Source organism: Centroberyx gerrardi, chromosome 21, assembly GCF_048128805.1.
Source record: "Centroberyx gerrardi isolate f3 chromosome 21, fCenGer3.hap1.cur.20231027, whole genome shotgun sequence".
In the NCBI taxonomy this organism is placed as follows: domain Eukaryota; kingdom Metazoa; phylum Chordata; class Actinopteri; order Beryciformes; family Berycidae; genus Centroberyx; species Centroberyx gerrardi.
The window spans coordinates 8,935,307-8,951,618 of NC_136017.1; the positions used below are offsets into that span (position 1 = coordinate 8,935,307).

Genomic DNA, 16,312 nt, shown 5'->3' on the forward strand with positions numbered 1-16,312 from the left:
ACACACACACACACACACACACACACACACACACAAATCATTTAATTATGTCCACACAGACAGGGAGATAAACAGTACAGATGCACTCAGACAATAGAGTTTTGTGCTTATGTGTGTGTGTGTGTGTGTGTGTGTGTGTGCCCACCTGTTGAGCTCCAGTATGTGTGAGACAGGGCTGAGGACCATGTGGATGTGAGCAAAGCTGAGAATAGCTCTGTTGGAGTTCAGAGCTGCTGTAAGAGGCTCATGGTACACCTGACACAGAGGAAACACACATATTGATAAAAATACTAGTTCCAACCAAGCAAGATGACCGGCTGATAAAAAGTGTTCCAGCCATGATTATTATGAAGAGCAGAATTGGTTGCCATCCTACTATTGTGGTAATTTCATGCATTTCATTAACTCTCAATGATTGCCTGAACTTTTCAAAGTTACAAGGTCTGACAGTATGTGACAGTTAAACATGACTTAACATGTATTCATTTGCAGAGGGCAGATTTTTCATGTCTAAGTCTGACTAGACTTCATGTCTAACTTTTCAAGGAAAGTCTAGTGTTGATTTGAACAGGGAAACCCCTTTCTACCCATTTCAAAATGTGTGACAGTGAGCAGTCATACTAGAAGAAAAAGAGCATGAAAAATACTAAAAATTTGATATTCAAATGCAACCAGTCATTTGGACACTTTTGTTCAGTTTTTTGACAAGGAAAAGATGGCTGCAGTTCAACTCTTGCAAAGCATTGCCTGTCAGCAGCTAATCATGTACTAATGGTGCTGGATTTCCTGCCTGCTGCTGCAACTGAATTGGTACTAGATGGTTGTTTATGGGGGTCTCAGCTGATGACACTTGTATTTCTGTCACATAGTTGGGTTTCTATCAATGAACCAATCACGCAAGCAATCAATTAGTCTACCGATTATCAGGTGTGCAGGTTTACCTTTAGCACAGCGCCCAGTCTGCCCAGATATAGACCCTCGCTGTGGTGCAGCTCTCTGGCTACTGCACCTCTCCAATCCAAAACTGTCTATGGAGAGAGAGAGAGAGAGAGAGAGAGAGAGAGAGAGAGAGAGAGAGAGAGAGAGAGAAAGAGAGAGAGAGAGAAAAGTATAAAAGACTATAATGTGAATATGTGTAATTGTGTGAATATGAAGCAGGCTGTTACAGAACAAGATGAAGTATGCTCCATCAAGCTGCCGTAGATGAATACATTCAAACAACACAAACCTGTGGTAGTTCAGGTATGGGACTGAAGCATCTCTGTGAGCTACTCGGTGTCAGAAACACAGCCTCTCCTCCTCCTCCTCCTTCTCTACTCTCTTCCTCTCCATCAGTCTCTCCTCCCTCCTTCTCCTTGCTCCATCGTGTCAGGAAGACGGAGAGGAACTCCAGAGGTCTGGTCTGAGGAAGCGAGAGAAACATGAGAACAAGTTTGATATCTCTGTGGTTAGGTGTGATATTTTTGGCCCTTGTCTACTTTCAGAAATGCTGATACTGGACCATAAACCACAGTAGACCCGGTTTAGGTACAGCATGGTACTTTTGCACTAGAAAAAACTCCTTTGCCGTCTCTCTAACCTCTTCCTGTCTAGTGAGAGCGGCGATTCCTTCAGTCAGAGCCTCAGTCAGACCTTTAGACACACAAACATCCTCGAGGCACATTCTCTCCCACAGAAAATGACCTGAAAGAATATGGAGAGATTGTTTAAAGCAGGGTTGGGGTCAATTCATGAATGAACTCATCAATTCCAATTCAACTGAGGAATTGGAATTTGGGAAAACGTACAGGAAACAGAATTGGAATTGAATTGGAATTTCAGGTGGGTATATTTGCTATTGGTTCCAGTGTGTGTCTGAATTCACATCAGTGTGAGTGTGTGTGTGTGTGTGTGTGTGCGTGAGAGACACCAACCCAGAGCGCGGCCCCTGGCCTCCAGGCCGACCCGCTGCAGCTGCGGCCCCAGGAGGCCCCTCAGGTCCCCCAGAGCCTCCTCCAGCCACTGGGCCTGTCTGCACCAGCCCTGCAGTACACTCTCACACACGTACTGCAGTGCCGGGGCCACCGCCTCCTCACACACACGCCGGTTCGCAAGCCCGTCACACACACTGCCGTCGGACCACTCACTCAGGACTGGGGGAAGAGAGGGGTAAAAAGAGGGTAACGGGTGGTCTGATACAGGACAGTCCCATATAGAAATGTAGGAAATTCTTAGTAGTTTTGGGCTTTAGTAGGCTTCAAGCTTTTTCCTAGGCTTAGGGCTTTGGACAGAAAGTTTTCAGTTACATTTACAGGGTTGACTCACTGTTCTGGAAACTTCCGGTGGCAAGACCCATCGGGGCCCGAACCTCCAGACCGGTCAGAGTAGAGAGAGTCCGGATCAGAGCCGCTCCTGATGCTGTGGAACAGGGAGAGACAAGAATAGAGTGAGACAGAAAGAGACAGAAAGCCTGTGAGAGACAGATGCAGAAACAGCAACAAAAAGACAGATTATAGGGAAATATATGTGTGTGTGTGTGTGTGTGTGTGTGTGTGTGTGTGTGCGTGTATGTGTCACACCATACATGCATGTCTACTGACCAGATGCTGCCAGAGGGGAGAAGATGTCCACCCCTCCTCCTTCCTCAGTTAGTGCGACCCAGCCACACAGTTTTTCCCAGAATTCTCGAAGGTCAGGGGTCAGTAAAGTCCTCTCTGATAGGCTGCTACCTGGAAGGTCAAAGGTGAAAGGTTGGGAAGTGGATTAATGGGCTCTTAACCTTAGCAGTGTTTCCATGTATTGAGCTACATGGGACTAGTAATTCTTTTTTTTTTTAACAACTTTATTTACATTTTCACAATACAAAATATATTCAAGTTGGAATATGGTTACATGTACATATTGACTTATCACCCCCACCCCACTCTAACATAAACACCCACCCCCACCCACATCCTCCCATTCAGGGTCACACAAACAACCAAGGAGAAGACAAAAAAAACAAAAAACAAAAAAAAAAAAAACAGCCTTGTCCTTTACATCTTTGGTACGTAAATTAACCAGTTTACATATATGACAGCTACAGATTGTTCAGTCAAAGGATAGAGTTTCAAAATAACTAATAAAAGGAGACCAGGTTTCATCAAACTTTTGGCATGATCCACGTACAGTATATCTGACCTTCTCTAATTTCAACATTGACATCACCTCCTGAATCCACTGCATAAAGGATGGCGGCTTTTTTGCCTTCCAATTAAACAAAATAAGTCGACGGGCCAGCAGAGAGGCAAATGCAATTGCATTTCTTTGGTGACCAAGGAAGCCCCCCTCTGACTGGACTATCCCAAAAATGGCAGTAAGGGGGTTAGGATTCAGTGTTGTATTGCATAGAGATGAGAAACATTCAAAGATTGAGGACCAGAAGCTGCTTAGAGATTGGCAGGACCCGAACATATGTCCTAGAGAGACCGGCGTATAATGGCACCTAGGACATTCTGAGCGGACAGATGGATACATTTTGGACAATTTATCAGGGACTAGTAATTCTCACTGTGAAGCAGACGGATCTCCTCCGTTCCTCCGGGAGCTAGCAGGCCCAGCCGCTGAGCTGTCTGCCTAGAAAGAGCCCTCTCCACCTGGGCCAACAGAGCCGGGAGAGTCCCTCTGTGGTCATACAGAACCACCGCCACTCCTGCCTTCACACCACTCAGCACCAACTAGATAGAGCATGGAGAGAGAGAGAGAGAAAGAGAGAGAGAGAGAATATACATAATTATATATTTGTGTCCCCTCTCCACCTCTTCCTCCTTTAATTCAACTTTCACAGTACCTTCTCCCTCTCTACTCTCTTCTAGCCCATGCAAAAAAGATGGAGGATTTGACTGACTGACTGACCGCCTCTTCCTTCGTTTTTCTCTCACCTCATAGGCAGGAATTCTATTGGAGACCAGCAGTAAGAGGACAGGACTGGAGCGACGGATGGGAGAGGCTGTGTGTAGGGGTGGAGGTCTGTAGGTGAAGGAGGAGAGCGCTCCGCTGACCTTGCTCACCCTTTCACTGGAGGAGGGACATGTGGATTCAACACAAAAACATTTAAATCATTAGTTTAGTATATGAGATAGCTTTATGAAGCTTACACCATCCCAGAGAATATCATGGCAAATATAAGTACTCCAAATATTAGGTATCACTGAAAAGTTTAAATCATTGCTTAGTGTATTTGATAATTTTATGAAGCCATGCAGATAAAACGAAAAATCACCACTATGTAATTTATGTGATGCTGCAGACGTCCAATCAAGGAGTTAACACCAGTGTTGAAAATGTGTATATGTTCATTTTAAACTATCATGAAGGTTTAAAAATGAGCAATCGCTCCTAACAGATGGTTATGGTTAAATGTCCAATGTCGGTACATTATAGTACATTATAATCATTATAATCACAATTTAATATAATACACTATAATATCGGCACTGTCTCAAAAATGTAAAACTTTGTAGGATCTAAAAGAACAAGCTTTGTTTTCAACTTGACCACTAAGCATTTTTGAGTTTATCCAATGGGATTTGAAATGGTTTCATAGGCTCAAGGCTTGAGAAAACCTCAAGTTTAACTTAATTTGAAGTTAAAACATGAAAATCACCATAATTGGAGTCATGAGGTTTTCACATGATAGCATCAACATGAAGAGTGTGCAAACTTCTTTGGGTTAAATACTTTCTGTGGCAACTGTACAGATAATCTATCAATCTAAAGATTCTACCATCTAAAAACGCAGGTAACTGATTACAATGTAAGAATAGTACATATATACTTATAATACACAAGTAATATGCTTAGGATGCAATATATAATATGTCAACAACATGTTCTCCCTAACTGTGTAGACAATGACCTGGTTGGATTGGAGACCTGGTTTCTCTCCATGCTCAGAGCTGCACTCATGGACTGTCCCTTGTCCAGGCTAAGACAGAGGCTGGGAGATCCACCCAGGCTGGGAGGCCAGGAGAGGGAGGGCCAAGAGCTGAATGTTACCCCAGGACCGGGCCTCTCTCTCTGGGTGTAGCCACTCCTGGTTCCCCCTGGCTGGGTGTTGCTGCCCCAGGCTCTCCTGGTTCTCAGAGAGAGACCTGCAAATACAACACAGGTGAATACCGGATGGGCTACATGTCTATGTACAAGAGATTATTCATGAACATTTCTGCTTTATTGGACAGGAGACAGTGGAGAGTAAAAGATAGAGGGACAAAGACATTGGTTATAAAACAGACCAAAACCCATGACATCCCAAGTACACAAAATATTCAACATTGCACTCCTAAAGCCTATTTTTAAAGATCATTTTTCCTACTATTTCTGCTTCATTTGATACTATATAGTGGGGACTAACAGGAAAAAATAAGAGAGAGCGCAAGGAGATGACAGTTCATAAAGTAGATTCACACCCACACCAACATCACAAGTACATGGTGTTCACCTTGGCTTGCTAAACCAATTTGACACCCCACAGGTGACATTTCTTACTACTATTCTGTTTGAGTCACCATCTTTCATTCAGTTTTTTTGTTTGACTGTATTTCTCTCCTCTCTCTCACACTTACTCTCCTTTTTCCTGGAGTTTCTGTCTGATCCTCCTCTGCTTTCCCCTCTCTCTCTCTCTTTCTCTCTCCCCTACTCACTCTTCTCCTCCTGCAGCCTCTCTCTGATCATCTGCCTGATCCTCCTCTCCTTCTCTCTCTCCTCCTCCTCCTCCGTCGTTCCCGCGGTCTGCCGGTTGAGCGTCCCGTACCGCTCGGCGGCCTCTCGGGGCGTGAGCCAGTCCAGGGTGGAGACGCAGGAGACATAGTGGTTCTTCCAGGCTCCGTAATCCTTCTCTCCTGGACAGTAAGGCAGGAACCAGCCCCTTTTGACACACCGGCCTGCCCATAGACAGTCCTGGAGAGAGGGAGGGGAAGGAGGTAGAGAGAGAGAGAGAGAGAGAGAGAGAGAGAGAGAGAGAGAGAGAGAGAGAGAGAGATCAACACTCCTCAAGCTAAATTCAAACATCTAAAAAATGATTTTGAATCTTTTCTGGGCCCCTCACCTGCTCGGCCAGGACCCTCCAGTGCCAGCTGACCTGGGCGGCGGAGCAGAGGTCGCGGGGGGTCAGGAACGACATCACGTACAGCGACAGAAACCGCGGCAGCACCGCCGTGAAGTCCACTCGAGTCACGGGAACCGTCTCGATCAGCCAGTCCCTGCAGTACCTGCTCAGAGGGTCGGAGGTTTTCAATTTAAAACCTGATTGTCTGTCTGTAAAAAAAACGCATTCAGTAAGTTTGTTTTCAGGTTCTGAGGAGGAAAGGGTGCTGCCAAGAAGTTCTGTGGCCCCAAAATAAGATGTGGAATTCGGTGCATATGATCCCAGGACCATACAAAAGCTCTATGAGGAGATTCTTGGTGGCTCACTGGACAAACGGAAACACAAATGTCTCCCTCTTGGAGTATCACAAACAAATAAATATTACATATAATATCAGATTATAGCAATATATTAGGGATGAGATGATATGTGTATCTCACGATACGATACGCAATATGGGGTTCACGATTTGATGCGACCACAATATGATTTAATAAATACAGGTTCAACAGCAGTTGAACCTGAAGTCTGACTGTGCAGAATTATGTAAAAATGTCACTAAAAAGTGCAAATACTATAATTTTCATGAAATTGTGATGGGCAAGCCGTCTCATTTGTGATTACTACAGCAGAATAAAAGTGAGCTAATATCGCAATTTATTTATTTTTCTGCCCCACGATACGTATTGTCACATTTTTGTATCGCAATATATAGAATTTTGATATATCGTCCCATCCCTAACATGAATACTAATAAAAAAAAACAAAGGAAAAGGGAGAGAAAAGAGTTAAAAAAGGAAGAGAAAAGGCCGTACTTGAGCTGTGACTTGGTGCAGCGTGTGAGCAGAGCGTGGAGCAGGTGTTTCCTCTGTCTGTCGCTCCACAGGTCAAACCAGTGGAGCAGCAAGCTGATCCGCTCCTCAAATAACTGAGAGTGAACGGGACAGGACACCGACACACTGGAGACAATCAGTGAAGAACGTATGGAAGGTGCTTCTCCTCCTTGCATAACTCGTCTGGCTGCTCTGCCAAAAACTACACACTGGCTTCCAAAACACTGATGAAGACCATGGGAATGGCAGCCTTCCAACAGACTTATTAAAAAAACATAAGACGGATGGTCAGATGAAGGCTAATAGGCCGAAAAGTTTTATTGATGTGGTCGTCAATAAAATTCTGGAATAATTGGGGTCAGGTCTTATTTTTCGACTAGTGTTTTTGGAGTGCTGCCATTCCCATGTTCCTTGTGGATTTTTCTGGAAACTGGAGGCTATATTTCACTCTGGTGGAACCTTTTCATTTTTTTTTATAAGATTACACTTCATTCAGGAAATACATATCATCGCTGTCTGGTGAAAACCTCGTATCGCCAAAAGCAAAATTTTCAGGAACTAAGAAAAACAGCCTCGTTTTCGGCTTGACTATTATGCTCATGCTCATTGACTCATTAATTTGGTGCTGTACGAGGATGTGTCACTTTTCCCCAAATGGATATCTCAATTTGGAACGAAATACTTATTGAAGGCAGAGTTTATGTAAATTACTCCTCAAGAAGGCATACAATAAGAACAGGGTAAACCCTTAGTGTATTAGGTGGCCTGTCTAATTGTTTTTCTACCCACGTAAATAACAAATATGAAATGTGTGATGTATTATGCTTTAAAGGAGGTCTGGTTTGTGGTAAAATTTATAATCAACCCCCAATCTGTACATAATATCCTGACAATCACAGTCCCATCAATAATTTAAAAGGTCAAATTAAAGTCTAATTCATATTGGCTATTCAGTTCATCTACATTATCTAGACAGTGGGGAATCAGTGATGGGGAGGGAGGGGGCTTACGGTATAATGTGACAAAGAATTTTAACACAAATGCATAAAACATATTATATGCAAATTCACACTATGGCACCATTGAGATACTTACTTTGCAGAGAAAGAAATTTGAGACATGCATGGTTGGTTGAGTTATAGAATAATGGATTTACCTTATCTTTCAATTGACATTAATTTCTACTGTGCTAGTTCAAAGGACTGTAATATCATCTTTTTTGTTCATTTTATTATACTCATATACTCAAGTTCTACATTCGTAATGTAAGTGGGGAAATGAGTTTCCAACCTTTGCAACCTTTTCTGTTGAGTTTCATCACTACACACAAGCATTGCAAAATGTGAAGTCATCTGGATGACTGCAAATATATGACAGCCTCAGCACTTACATTTCATCTGTGGATTACATGTGGATCTATTCTCACAGCCTTAATGGAATATATAGTGTGTTGTTGTTTTTTGGCAATTCACTGTATTTATTTTTGCTTGCAGGTTTCTCTGGTGATTATATCATTCTTATGCATTTATACACTACCAGTCAAAAGTTTGGACACACCTGATTGAATTGTATTATGTTTTTCATTCTCTTAAAGCCATTTTGATCTAAAGGCTTCTGCTTAAATGCTTGAAATTAGTTTCTTAAACAAATATAAATAGTGAAGTTGATCCTATGTATGAATTTCTTTCCAAAGCCTTTGCCTTTCCATCAAGGCAAAGGGCGGCTACTTTAAAGAATCTAAAATAGAAGATATTTTTGATTTGTTTAACACTTGTTTTTATCACTGCATGATTCTATTCGTGTTATTTCATAGTTTTGATGTCTTTACTATTGTTCTCAAATGTGGAAAATAGTAAAAATAAAGAAAAATGTGATGTGTCCAAACTTTTGACTGGTAGTGTATATCTTGCTTGTGTGTATAATAGCCTACATTTCTTGACAATAATAATAAATTGACCGCTCCTGCCATCTGGTGGCCACTAATAAAAATCAAGAAAACTGCCTTCAGCAGCCTTCGGGATGGATGCTGCTGCTGTCCCTGCTGTTTGTCTGACCTGCTGGTTGGACTGCTTGTTGACCAGCGGCGTCCAGGCGCTGAAGCGGGTCTCGGCCCTCACACTGCGGCCTGGCTGCGGGTCGTAGTCCGTCCCGTTGAGCTGCCACCGCTTCACGGAGTGCGGGGTTGACCTGGCCGCCGCCTTCAGGCTCGTCTCCATGGATTCACACAGGATAACCTAGTTTTAGGGAAACGCTCAAAGCTCTATGTGGGATAATGAACTCCCATTACCTGTCAGCTTGGCGCTCTACTGCACACACCTGATCCAGTAGTTTCTAACGAACGCTATATAACCACTGTCCTTTTGCTGCTGTCCGCTCTCTGCTCCCAGTAACCCTAGAGACGCATCAACAAACCGAAGCGCACATTCCTTCACACAGTATCCCGCCTCCAGATGATTAGAGGTAAATAAAAAGGTAGACTATGACCTCCAGTCGGGGATCATGAGGCGAACATTTACCAATATAAACGAAAATCATATCTAACCATATTTTCAAAAAATCTATTACTTATGCTTAAAAGAACCTTTATATAATTTAGATCAGCTTGATACTCACTATTATGACTATGAATTTATCTCTAAAATATTAATATCAGCTGGACTGACAAATTCTGTCAACAGGAGTCACTTGCTGCTTCCTAATGAACCACCATGATATATTAAACACAACCAGTTATGTTAATGAGGTCTTTAATTAAGCTAATTAATGCATTAACAAGAAAACATTCTTCATACTTATTTGTACAAGGGTGGTATTAATATGAACTCCGTATCTTAAAGCATTAAGGAGTTCTAGTAGTTTCAAGAATTTTTTTTCCCCTCATTACTATGCAAATTTATACAGCCAGGTGCTCCAAATCTAATCAGATCATTTAGTCTATAGGGGGAATCTGTGGTGTATTGTTGTTGAGTTGTGTTCACAAGAATGTGTCAACACACAGACAGGAAGATATTGAAAACTGCAGCCAATAGATTCAGACAAGAACACTTTTATTATGCTGTTTTTAAGTCAATAAAAATAAAATCCACCAAACAGCTTAGTTACAACAGCAAAATACCATGTAATCACATTTTCCCACCAACACAGGCTAAAATTAGGAGTGACAAAATAAAATCTGATTTAGAATCAAAGCAGCGTCAAACACGATTATTGCCTTCCACCTGCATTTTCAGCATCCAAACTTAAAATAAACATACACTATGTAAGTCACATAAAAGATTTAAACCAATAAGGCAAAAAGGATGAAATTAAATATAAGGCATGGTTGTAATGGCAACATTTGGATGATTCAGTCTTTTCCATGGTCAGACGAACACACTTGTGATATGTGCAGTGTGTTTTGCAAGTTGCATGGATATGTGCAAATACATTCAACACTAGACTGAAGTGTTGGAGGTGAAATCACGATCAGGCCGCTCACACGTAGCAAGGAATTACAGAATCACAAATTGGGGTTCCTGCTCATTTTTTCCACAAAATACAACACAATTTCTATAGCCAATATTGATCAGAATCTACTGTGCGTTCAAATGTTATTGTTTGGCTGATCTGAATGCCCAAGGTCTTGTTCTATCACTTGTAACTAATGTAAATCAGGAAATATTATTTAAGTTTTTACTCTTTCATAGTTAACCAGACCTAAGCTCAATGTTTAACACTCTACTGGTGAAAAACAATTATGAACTAATTTCCATGACATTTACACATCTTTTGAATCTTGAATATTCTTCATACTGTTACTCAATAGGCCTGCTATCCATATTTTGATACGCCTGGCTCTGCTGCTTCAGTTTGTGTGGATAGTGACCTTGCTATAGACCTGAGTGACCTATGACCTGTGACAACAGATGAGACAAAGTGCAACAGAGTGTGTTTACATCTCTGAAAAATCTAAAAGGGGCAAGTTTGCAGTCGATTCACTTTCAACTTAGCCAATTCACAAAGAACACTGAAACCGTCAAAGAGCCGAGCTGAGAGGGTTCCCTATCAATCAGCTCTCATTAAACTGAATACGAGAAGTATTTTATGTCAAAATTCATCTGTTGAGCGTTATACTGCAAATTCAAACTTTTCTTAACTCAGTGAAATTGGAGTGAGCTGACTGCAACTTTACTTTAAAGTGACCAAATGACGGGGATGCACCAATGTTAATACTAGTATGAGATACTGGGAAAATATCAGGCTGAAGTATCTGCATCTCAGAACGTATCCAATAGTCTGACAGCAAGAGAAAAGACAATTTATTTGCTTTTTAGATGGAAGGATGCTAGATCTCTCTAACGAGGAAAACTGGATTATATGTCAATCATTTTTTCCTAATGACCCCAAGCTAATTATTGAAGTCTGTTTTGTTCAGTAAAAGTAATGGATCAGATTGGTACTCATCATCCATTACGCTTAGAGCTGGGTATTGCCATCAGCAGTGAAAACGAGGCTATCAGTGCATCCCTGATAGGACATCTGACAATACATCCATTCCCCTCGTACAGCCGGGGAACGCTGGTGTACAGCTTTGCTGCCATTTAAAAAACACTTTAGAGGAACAGTTCCTACAAGCTCCAACTCCACCATCCTGCCCCTCCAGGTAGGGCAAAACAAATACTCGAAGAGAAGAGAAGAGAAGAGAAGAGAAGAGAAGAGAAGTGAAGTGAAGTGAAGTGAAGTCACATGCTGGCAGTCCTAGGAATCTCTTGGGTGTCCGTTAAGTTCAGTTTCTGACTGGAGAAGCAGGGTCAAGGAGAAACACTGGTTCAGATCTTTTAACAAGTTGTATTACCTAGTTAGCAAGATTAACCACGAGTAATATATGTAATAAGTAATATATAACTATAATGTCGGTTCACATACCTCTATTGGAGTTAATGAATACAACACTAATACTGGATGCTCTAGGAACATGTAGTCAACACCTCTCACTTTCACTGTAAAAGCCTAAAAAAATCACAGCAAAGTAGAACCAAGAAATAGAAAAAAATTATGCTTCAAGAAGTAATTTTGCCTGCTTGCAATTACTGATATTGAGAGGTAGTAAAAAAACATAAATCCCAGTGGTGACAGTAGACACTCAGGGCAGCTAATGTTAGGTGACTCTTCCTATGTAGGTGTATGTGCGAAAAAGATGAAAAGTTTCCACTAAAGTAAATAAGCAGTGTTGCGTACTGAGGATCTCTCTTTGTGGCCAACAATTCTGAGGTTATTTTATCAGGTCTCCTATTCCTTTATTTTCAGGACATTACTGCTGCAGATGTGTAATGTGGCAGCAACTAATGTGAGGAGGCCAGTAGGGGGCGCTGGGTGAATGCTCCATAAGGGGGAGATTTATTTTTAAAACTTCAAAATGCAAAATTCTGGTGCATTTGTACAGATTGCCCAGAACATCAAAGTTTCCAATGATAATTTATTACTGGAGAACTACTCCTTAATTAGCAGCTATCAAAAGAACCACATATACTTAATTATCCTATGGAGTGCACACACACACACACACACATGCTATGATGCCTGAAGACTGGTGAATGTCAAAAGGATACATTGAAGAACTCAGCTCCTCAAGCTGTGAAGAGAAAGAGAACATTTTTAACTTATTATACATGTTTGAAGTTTCAACACAACTCTCAGGTCGATGTAAATAATCTCGTATTTGGACTTTATCCCGCTCCACATGCAAGGAGAAGCTAAGGGTTTACATGCCAACTAAACCCTTAAAGAGTTAAACGCTTATGAGAGGAATAAACAGCTAAATCTTTACTGGGATGTTGAGCGGTTACACTGCATCAATGGAAAGCATTATCCAGAGGGTCTTAAAATAAGTCCAATGGCACAATAAGCTTAACTTTCTGTATCAGCAGCATTTCAGCAGCAGGACACAGCATCAACATGCTTTGGTTTTCTGTAGAAATACTGAACATTTGTAGTCCTGCCTGCCCAGAGAGGAACATAATCATGACATATCTGCCGGCACTTAGTGACAGTGGACCAACACCAAATGTTTGGGTACTTTACCAGAATGCTAACAGCGTATAAAAAAGTACTAATACGGCATGTTACATTTCTGCTGTGGAAAAAAACATAATGGGATACATCCACCTCAGTCTGCAACTATCTATATTTTCAGTGTGCCCCAGATGGGACACTGCCTGGATGCATTCTGTGGAAACTCTAATCTCGAGTAAGTGGCTGCTAGAAAGCAAATGCTGACACATTTCAACAACAAGTGTGCATTGTTATTACAGCGCAAAATAAGTGCAAAAAACAAAAAATCCCTAATTCTTTGCTGCTACGCATTTTCAGCAGGACATCAAACACATTAACCAACAATATGCCACGGGAATTAATCTTTAATCTGATAGTGACTGAGATTGCACAGGACATAGAGTTTTTGGGATACAGGTACATACAGATTCAGCTCATCCAAATTGTGGCGGGTTACACCAGTGTGCACAGATGTGGGGAAGGGGAACTACAGCTAGAGAATATGGCAAATGATCAAACTATCATGATTGTGCTCAGCCTCCCTCAAAAAGCACAAACAGGTGTAGCCCCAGTGTTTAGAAATGGTGTTTTCGTCATGATAAAGTATCAAATAAAAATAGTTTTAGGGTTGCAATCTGCATGGGAACTAAAACTAGGGCAAAAACAAAGGCAGACGGCAGTGGAATCAAAACCAAAAGTTACCTGCTGCTACCACTGCAACTACAAATTCAGAGGAGACACTGAGACACTTTGTAAAAATAAAAGGATCTAAAACTTAAAATGTGTACTCATGGGTCGTACTTACTTTCTCCAATATTCTGTAATCTATCAAAAGCTATTACTAGCTTCTATTAGTCAAGGTATAGGTGCTATAAACATTATCTCACATGATTATATGATGATAACAATGATAAAGTCAAAGAACATTTTCTTTATAAATGAGGCTCCTGGTTGTGAAAGGGTGAGGGTGAGATTCCTGCAGCCTTACATTGAGCAGCAGCTTGTCCATGTTGGTGTCGCAGGCCGTTTTCCTCTGGTCCTCGGGCATTTCGTCCACCTCGCCGTAGAGGTCAAAGTGCAAGCGAGCCAGCTTCTCCTGCATCTCCCTCACATGCTCCATCTGGTCAATGGAGCACTCATTGCCTGAGACAGAGGGAGACAAGAGCGAAAACGAGACATATAGACAGCCAGAGAGAGACGGTGGTCTTAGCTGACGTTTGGACGCCAATATCTTGCTGTTCCCTTCTTCAGGATTTCAATACTACATTCCTTCTAATCCCTCTGTGATCTCCTGTCTCACTTTCTTTATCCATCACCATTGCTTTCTTCCTTTCTTTCTTCTTAACACAGTCTAGGCTGATCAAGCTTTTCCACAAGATACAGAAAATATTCCATTTGAAATCACAAACTTAACACTCTTTATAGCTCTAAAAAGTTGTGCAAGATTGTTTTGGTCTTAGGATATTTATAAGAAAATGTGTACATATTTCAGCTTTATCCTCGGGTGATGTGTCCCTTTCAAATGCAACTTACCAAAAGCTTGTAGTTTCCCTGAGTGGAAGTCATTGAGGAGACTGAGAAGGCCGTTCTCCATCTCCTGTACGTCCGATACATCAGTCAGAAAGGAGTGCTGGATGATGGGGGCTGCCTGGCCCTGGTTCTGGGTAGCTTTACCACCTAAACCCAACTGGTACCGGGATTTATCTCTAACCCCCCTGGGAAGAAAGAGGAACAAGGAGAGGAGAGAGACAGGGAGGCAGGTCAGTCAGGAAGGAGTGCTAGATGACGGGAGCTAATGCTTAGTTCTGGCTAGCAACCTAAACCACTAATGCTGAAAAATGTGCAGGCGTCAACACGACTTATTTCTCCAATGTTCCTCTTATTTCTGAGCCCAATAAGACTTCGACCAATGTTAACACAAGGAAAATGATGTTAGTAGTTAAGGTGGTACCTCCTACTCTTGGTCTTCTGACTGGAGTGAGTCCCCATGTTGTGGCTGTAGCCGACGTGTCGTCCCCCGGAGGAAGCGCTGTTCTTGCGGCCAGACCCGCTGGTTGGTCCCGCTGAGTTGGTGGAGGGCCTGGGACTCTTTCTCTTCAGCTTTCGCTCCTCCATAGCCTCATGTTACGGTGCTGGCTGGTTAGCTAGCTACAGGATAAACACGACAGCTGGCACTAAGCATAACAGACAGCTTAATGACTAAATGTCAAACCATCGCACTAATACAGCGACGCAACAGAAAGATGTCGTGACAGTCGCTAAAATTACAGCAGTGACTATGGATGGCGAGCAAGCTAACGTTAGCTTGTTAGCGTCAGCTAGCCAGCTAACTAATCTTCAAAATTCAGCGCTCGTTTACATACCGAGACCAACATAAGCCACTGAAAATACTCACTTTTGCAGACCAGTTACTTTGTCGTCGGTTTCACGGGTAAATTGTCAACTCGAGTCAGAGATTCGCTGAACCATAAAACTTGATGTTGGTACCTGTTAAGCTAGTTAGCCTGCAAACTCCGAAAACTTCCTGTTTTGATGGGACGCAACACAAAACACTGACCACGGCCAAATTCCAATCGGTAAGGATCCGCCCCTACCGCATGGCCTACACCCTGTACAGAGAAAATATGTCGTCTCAGTCAATACAGTGTCAGTGTTTTTGGATCAAATCATGTGGGACAGCACAAGCGCACTGTATCTGCTGCTTAAATATTGCAGTAAGTTGTTGAAAGTTTCTCATCTTCCCTGCGGAGTGCTCTTCACAGGCTCCTAGTGTACAGATTGGAATTGAATTTTGCGCTGCCTGTTCGGCCGCATTCCAATATTGTTTTGTTTTTACACAGCACACACACACACACACACACACACTAACTGAAGAATACAGATTTCAGTGTAATACTTCGTGTGTTTGATTGATTACAACTTTCTTTCTTTCTTTCTTTCTTTCTTTCTTCTCATTTCTCCAATGTAACTGTGACTGAGATGCAGGTGCAGAGATGAAACGCAAGGGGGAGACAAGTGAACATCCAATAGTATTCTCTCTCTCTCTCTCTCTCTCTCTCTCTCTCTCTCTCTCTCTCTCTCTCACACACACACACACGCACACACACACACACACACACACACACACACACACACACACACACACACACACACACACACACAAACTCTCTCTCTGCTTAATTTATGAAGTGATAATAGCTGACAAACGTGCTGAAAAGAACTAGTTTGTATAATTTAATTAACTGCATTTTTTGCTGTAAACCTTGGCTATATTCAAATTGCTCATTAATTGGATTTCAGTGAACCTATTTAACTTTCATTAGCAGGTCCAAATATTTTGTACTGA

The 16,312-nt window shown here is 41.9% G+C and overlaps 2 protein-coding genes across 2 annotated transcripts in view; both read right to left on the minus strand.

Moving 5' to 3' along the window:
* Positions 1-9,152, minus strand: part of ect2l (epithelial cell transforming 2 like) — a 12,352-nt gene extending 3,200 nt beyond the window's left edge. Inside the window, exons 1-14 of the mRNA XM_071917727.2 lie at positions 8,991-9,152; positions 6,919-7,031; positions 6,065-6,227; positions 5,661-5,916; positions 4,877-5,111; positions 3,900-3,987; positions 3,530-3,695; positions 2,580-2,708; positions 2,305-2,397; positions 1,914-2,132; positions 1,580-1,683; positions 1,229-1,402; positions 942-1,028; positions 146-255 (exon numbers count right to left, since the gene is read on the minus strand). Coding sequence (XP_071773828.2) covers positions 146-255; positions 942-1,028; positions 1,229-1,402; positions 1,580-1,683; positions 1,914-2,132; positions 2,305-2,397; positions 2,580-2,708; positions 3,530-3,695; positions 3,900-3,987; positions 4,877-5,111; positions 5,661-5,916; positions 6,065-6,227; positions 6,919-7,031; positions 8,991-9,152 — 2,099 coding nt within the window. The remainder of the gene's footprint in view (positions 1-145; positions 256-941; positions 1,029-1,228; positions 1,403-1,579; positions 1,684-1,913; positions 2,133-2,304; positions 2,398-2,579; positions 2,709-3,529; positions 3,696-3,899; positions 3,988-4,876; positions 5,112-5,660; positions 5,917-6,064; positions 6,228-6,918; positions 7,032-8,990) is intronic.
* Positions 9,153-9,970: 818 nt separating this feature from the next.
* Positions 9,971-15,531, minus strand: ccdc28a (coiled-coil domain containing 28A). The gene is made up of 6 exons (XM_071917756.2): positions 15,362-15,531; positions 14,918-15,114; positions 14,500-14,681; positions 13,955-14,109; positions 12,525-12,547; positions 9,971-11,712 (listed from the first exon to the last, which is right to left on the minus strand). Exons 2-6 carry the CDS (start codon positions 15,079-15,081, stop codon positions 11,658-11,660), a joined length of 579 nt encoding a protein of 192 aa, XP_071773857.1. The 5' UTR covers positions 15,082-15,114; positions 15,362-15,531; the 3' UTR covers positions 9,971-11,657.
* Positions 15,532-16,312: the final 781 nt, after the last annotated feature.

Excerpts from the sequence above, each read along its gene's own strand:
- ccdc28a (XM_071917756.2), bottom strand. The coding sequence starts at position 15,081 with ATGGAGGAGCGAAAGCTGAAGAGAAAGAGTCCCAGGCCCTCCACCAAC. Across the intron at positions 12,548-13,954 it reads TGGACAAGCTGCTGCTCAAT|CTTGAGGAGCTGAGTTCTTC; the intron begins GTAAGGCTGCAG and ends TTCTCTTCACAG. Across the intron at positions 11,713-12,524 it reads GAGGAGCTGAGTTCTTCAAT|TCAGAAACTGAACTTAACGG; the intron begins GTATCCTTTTGA and ends CTGCTTCTCCAG.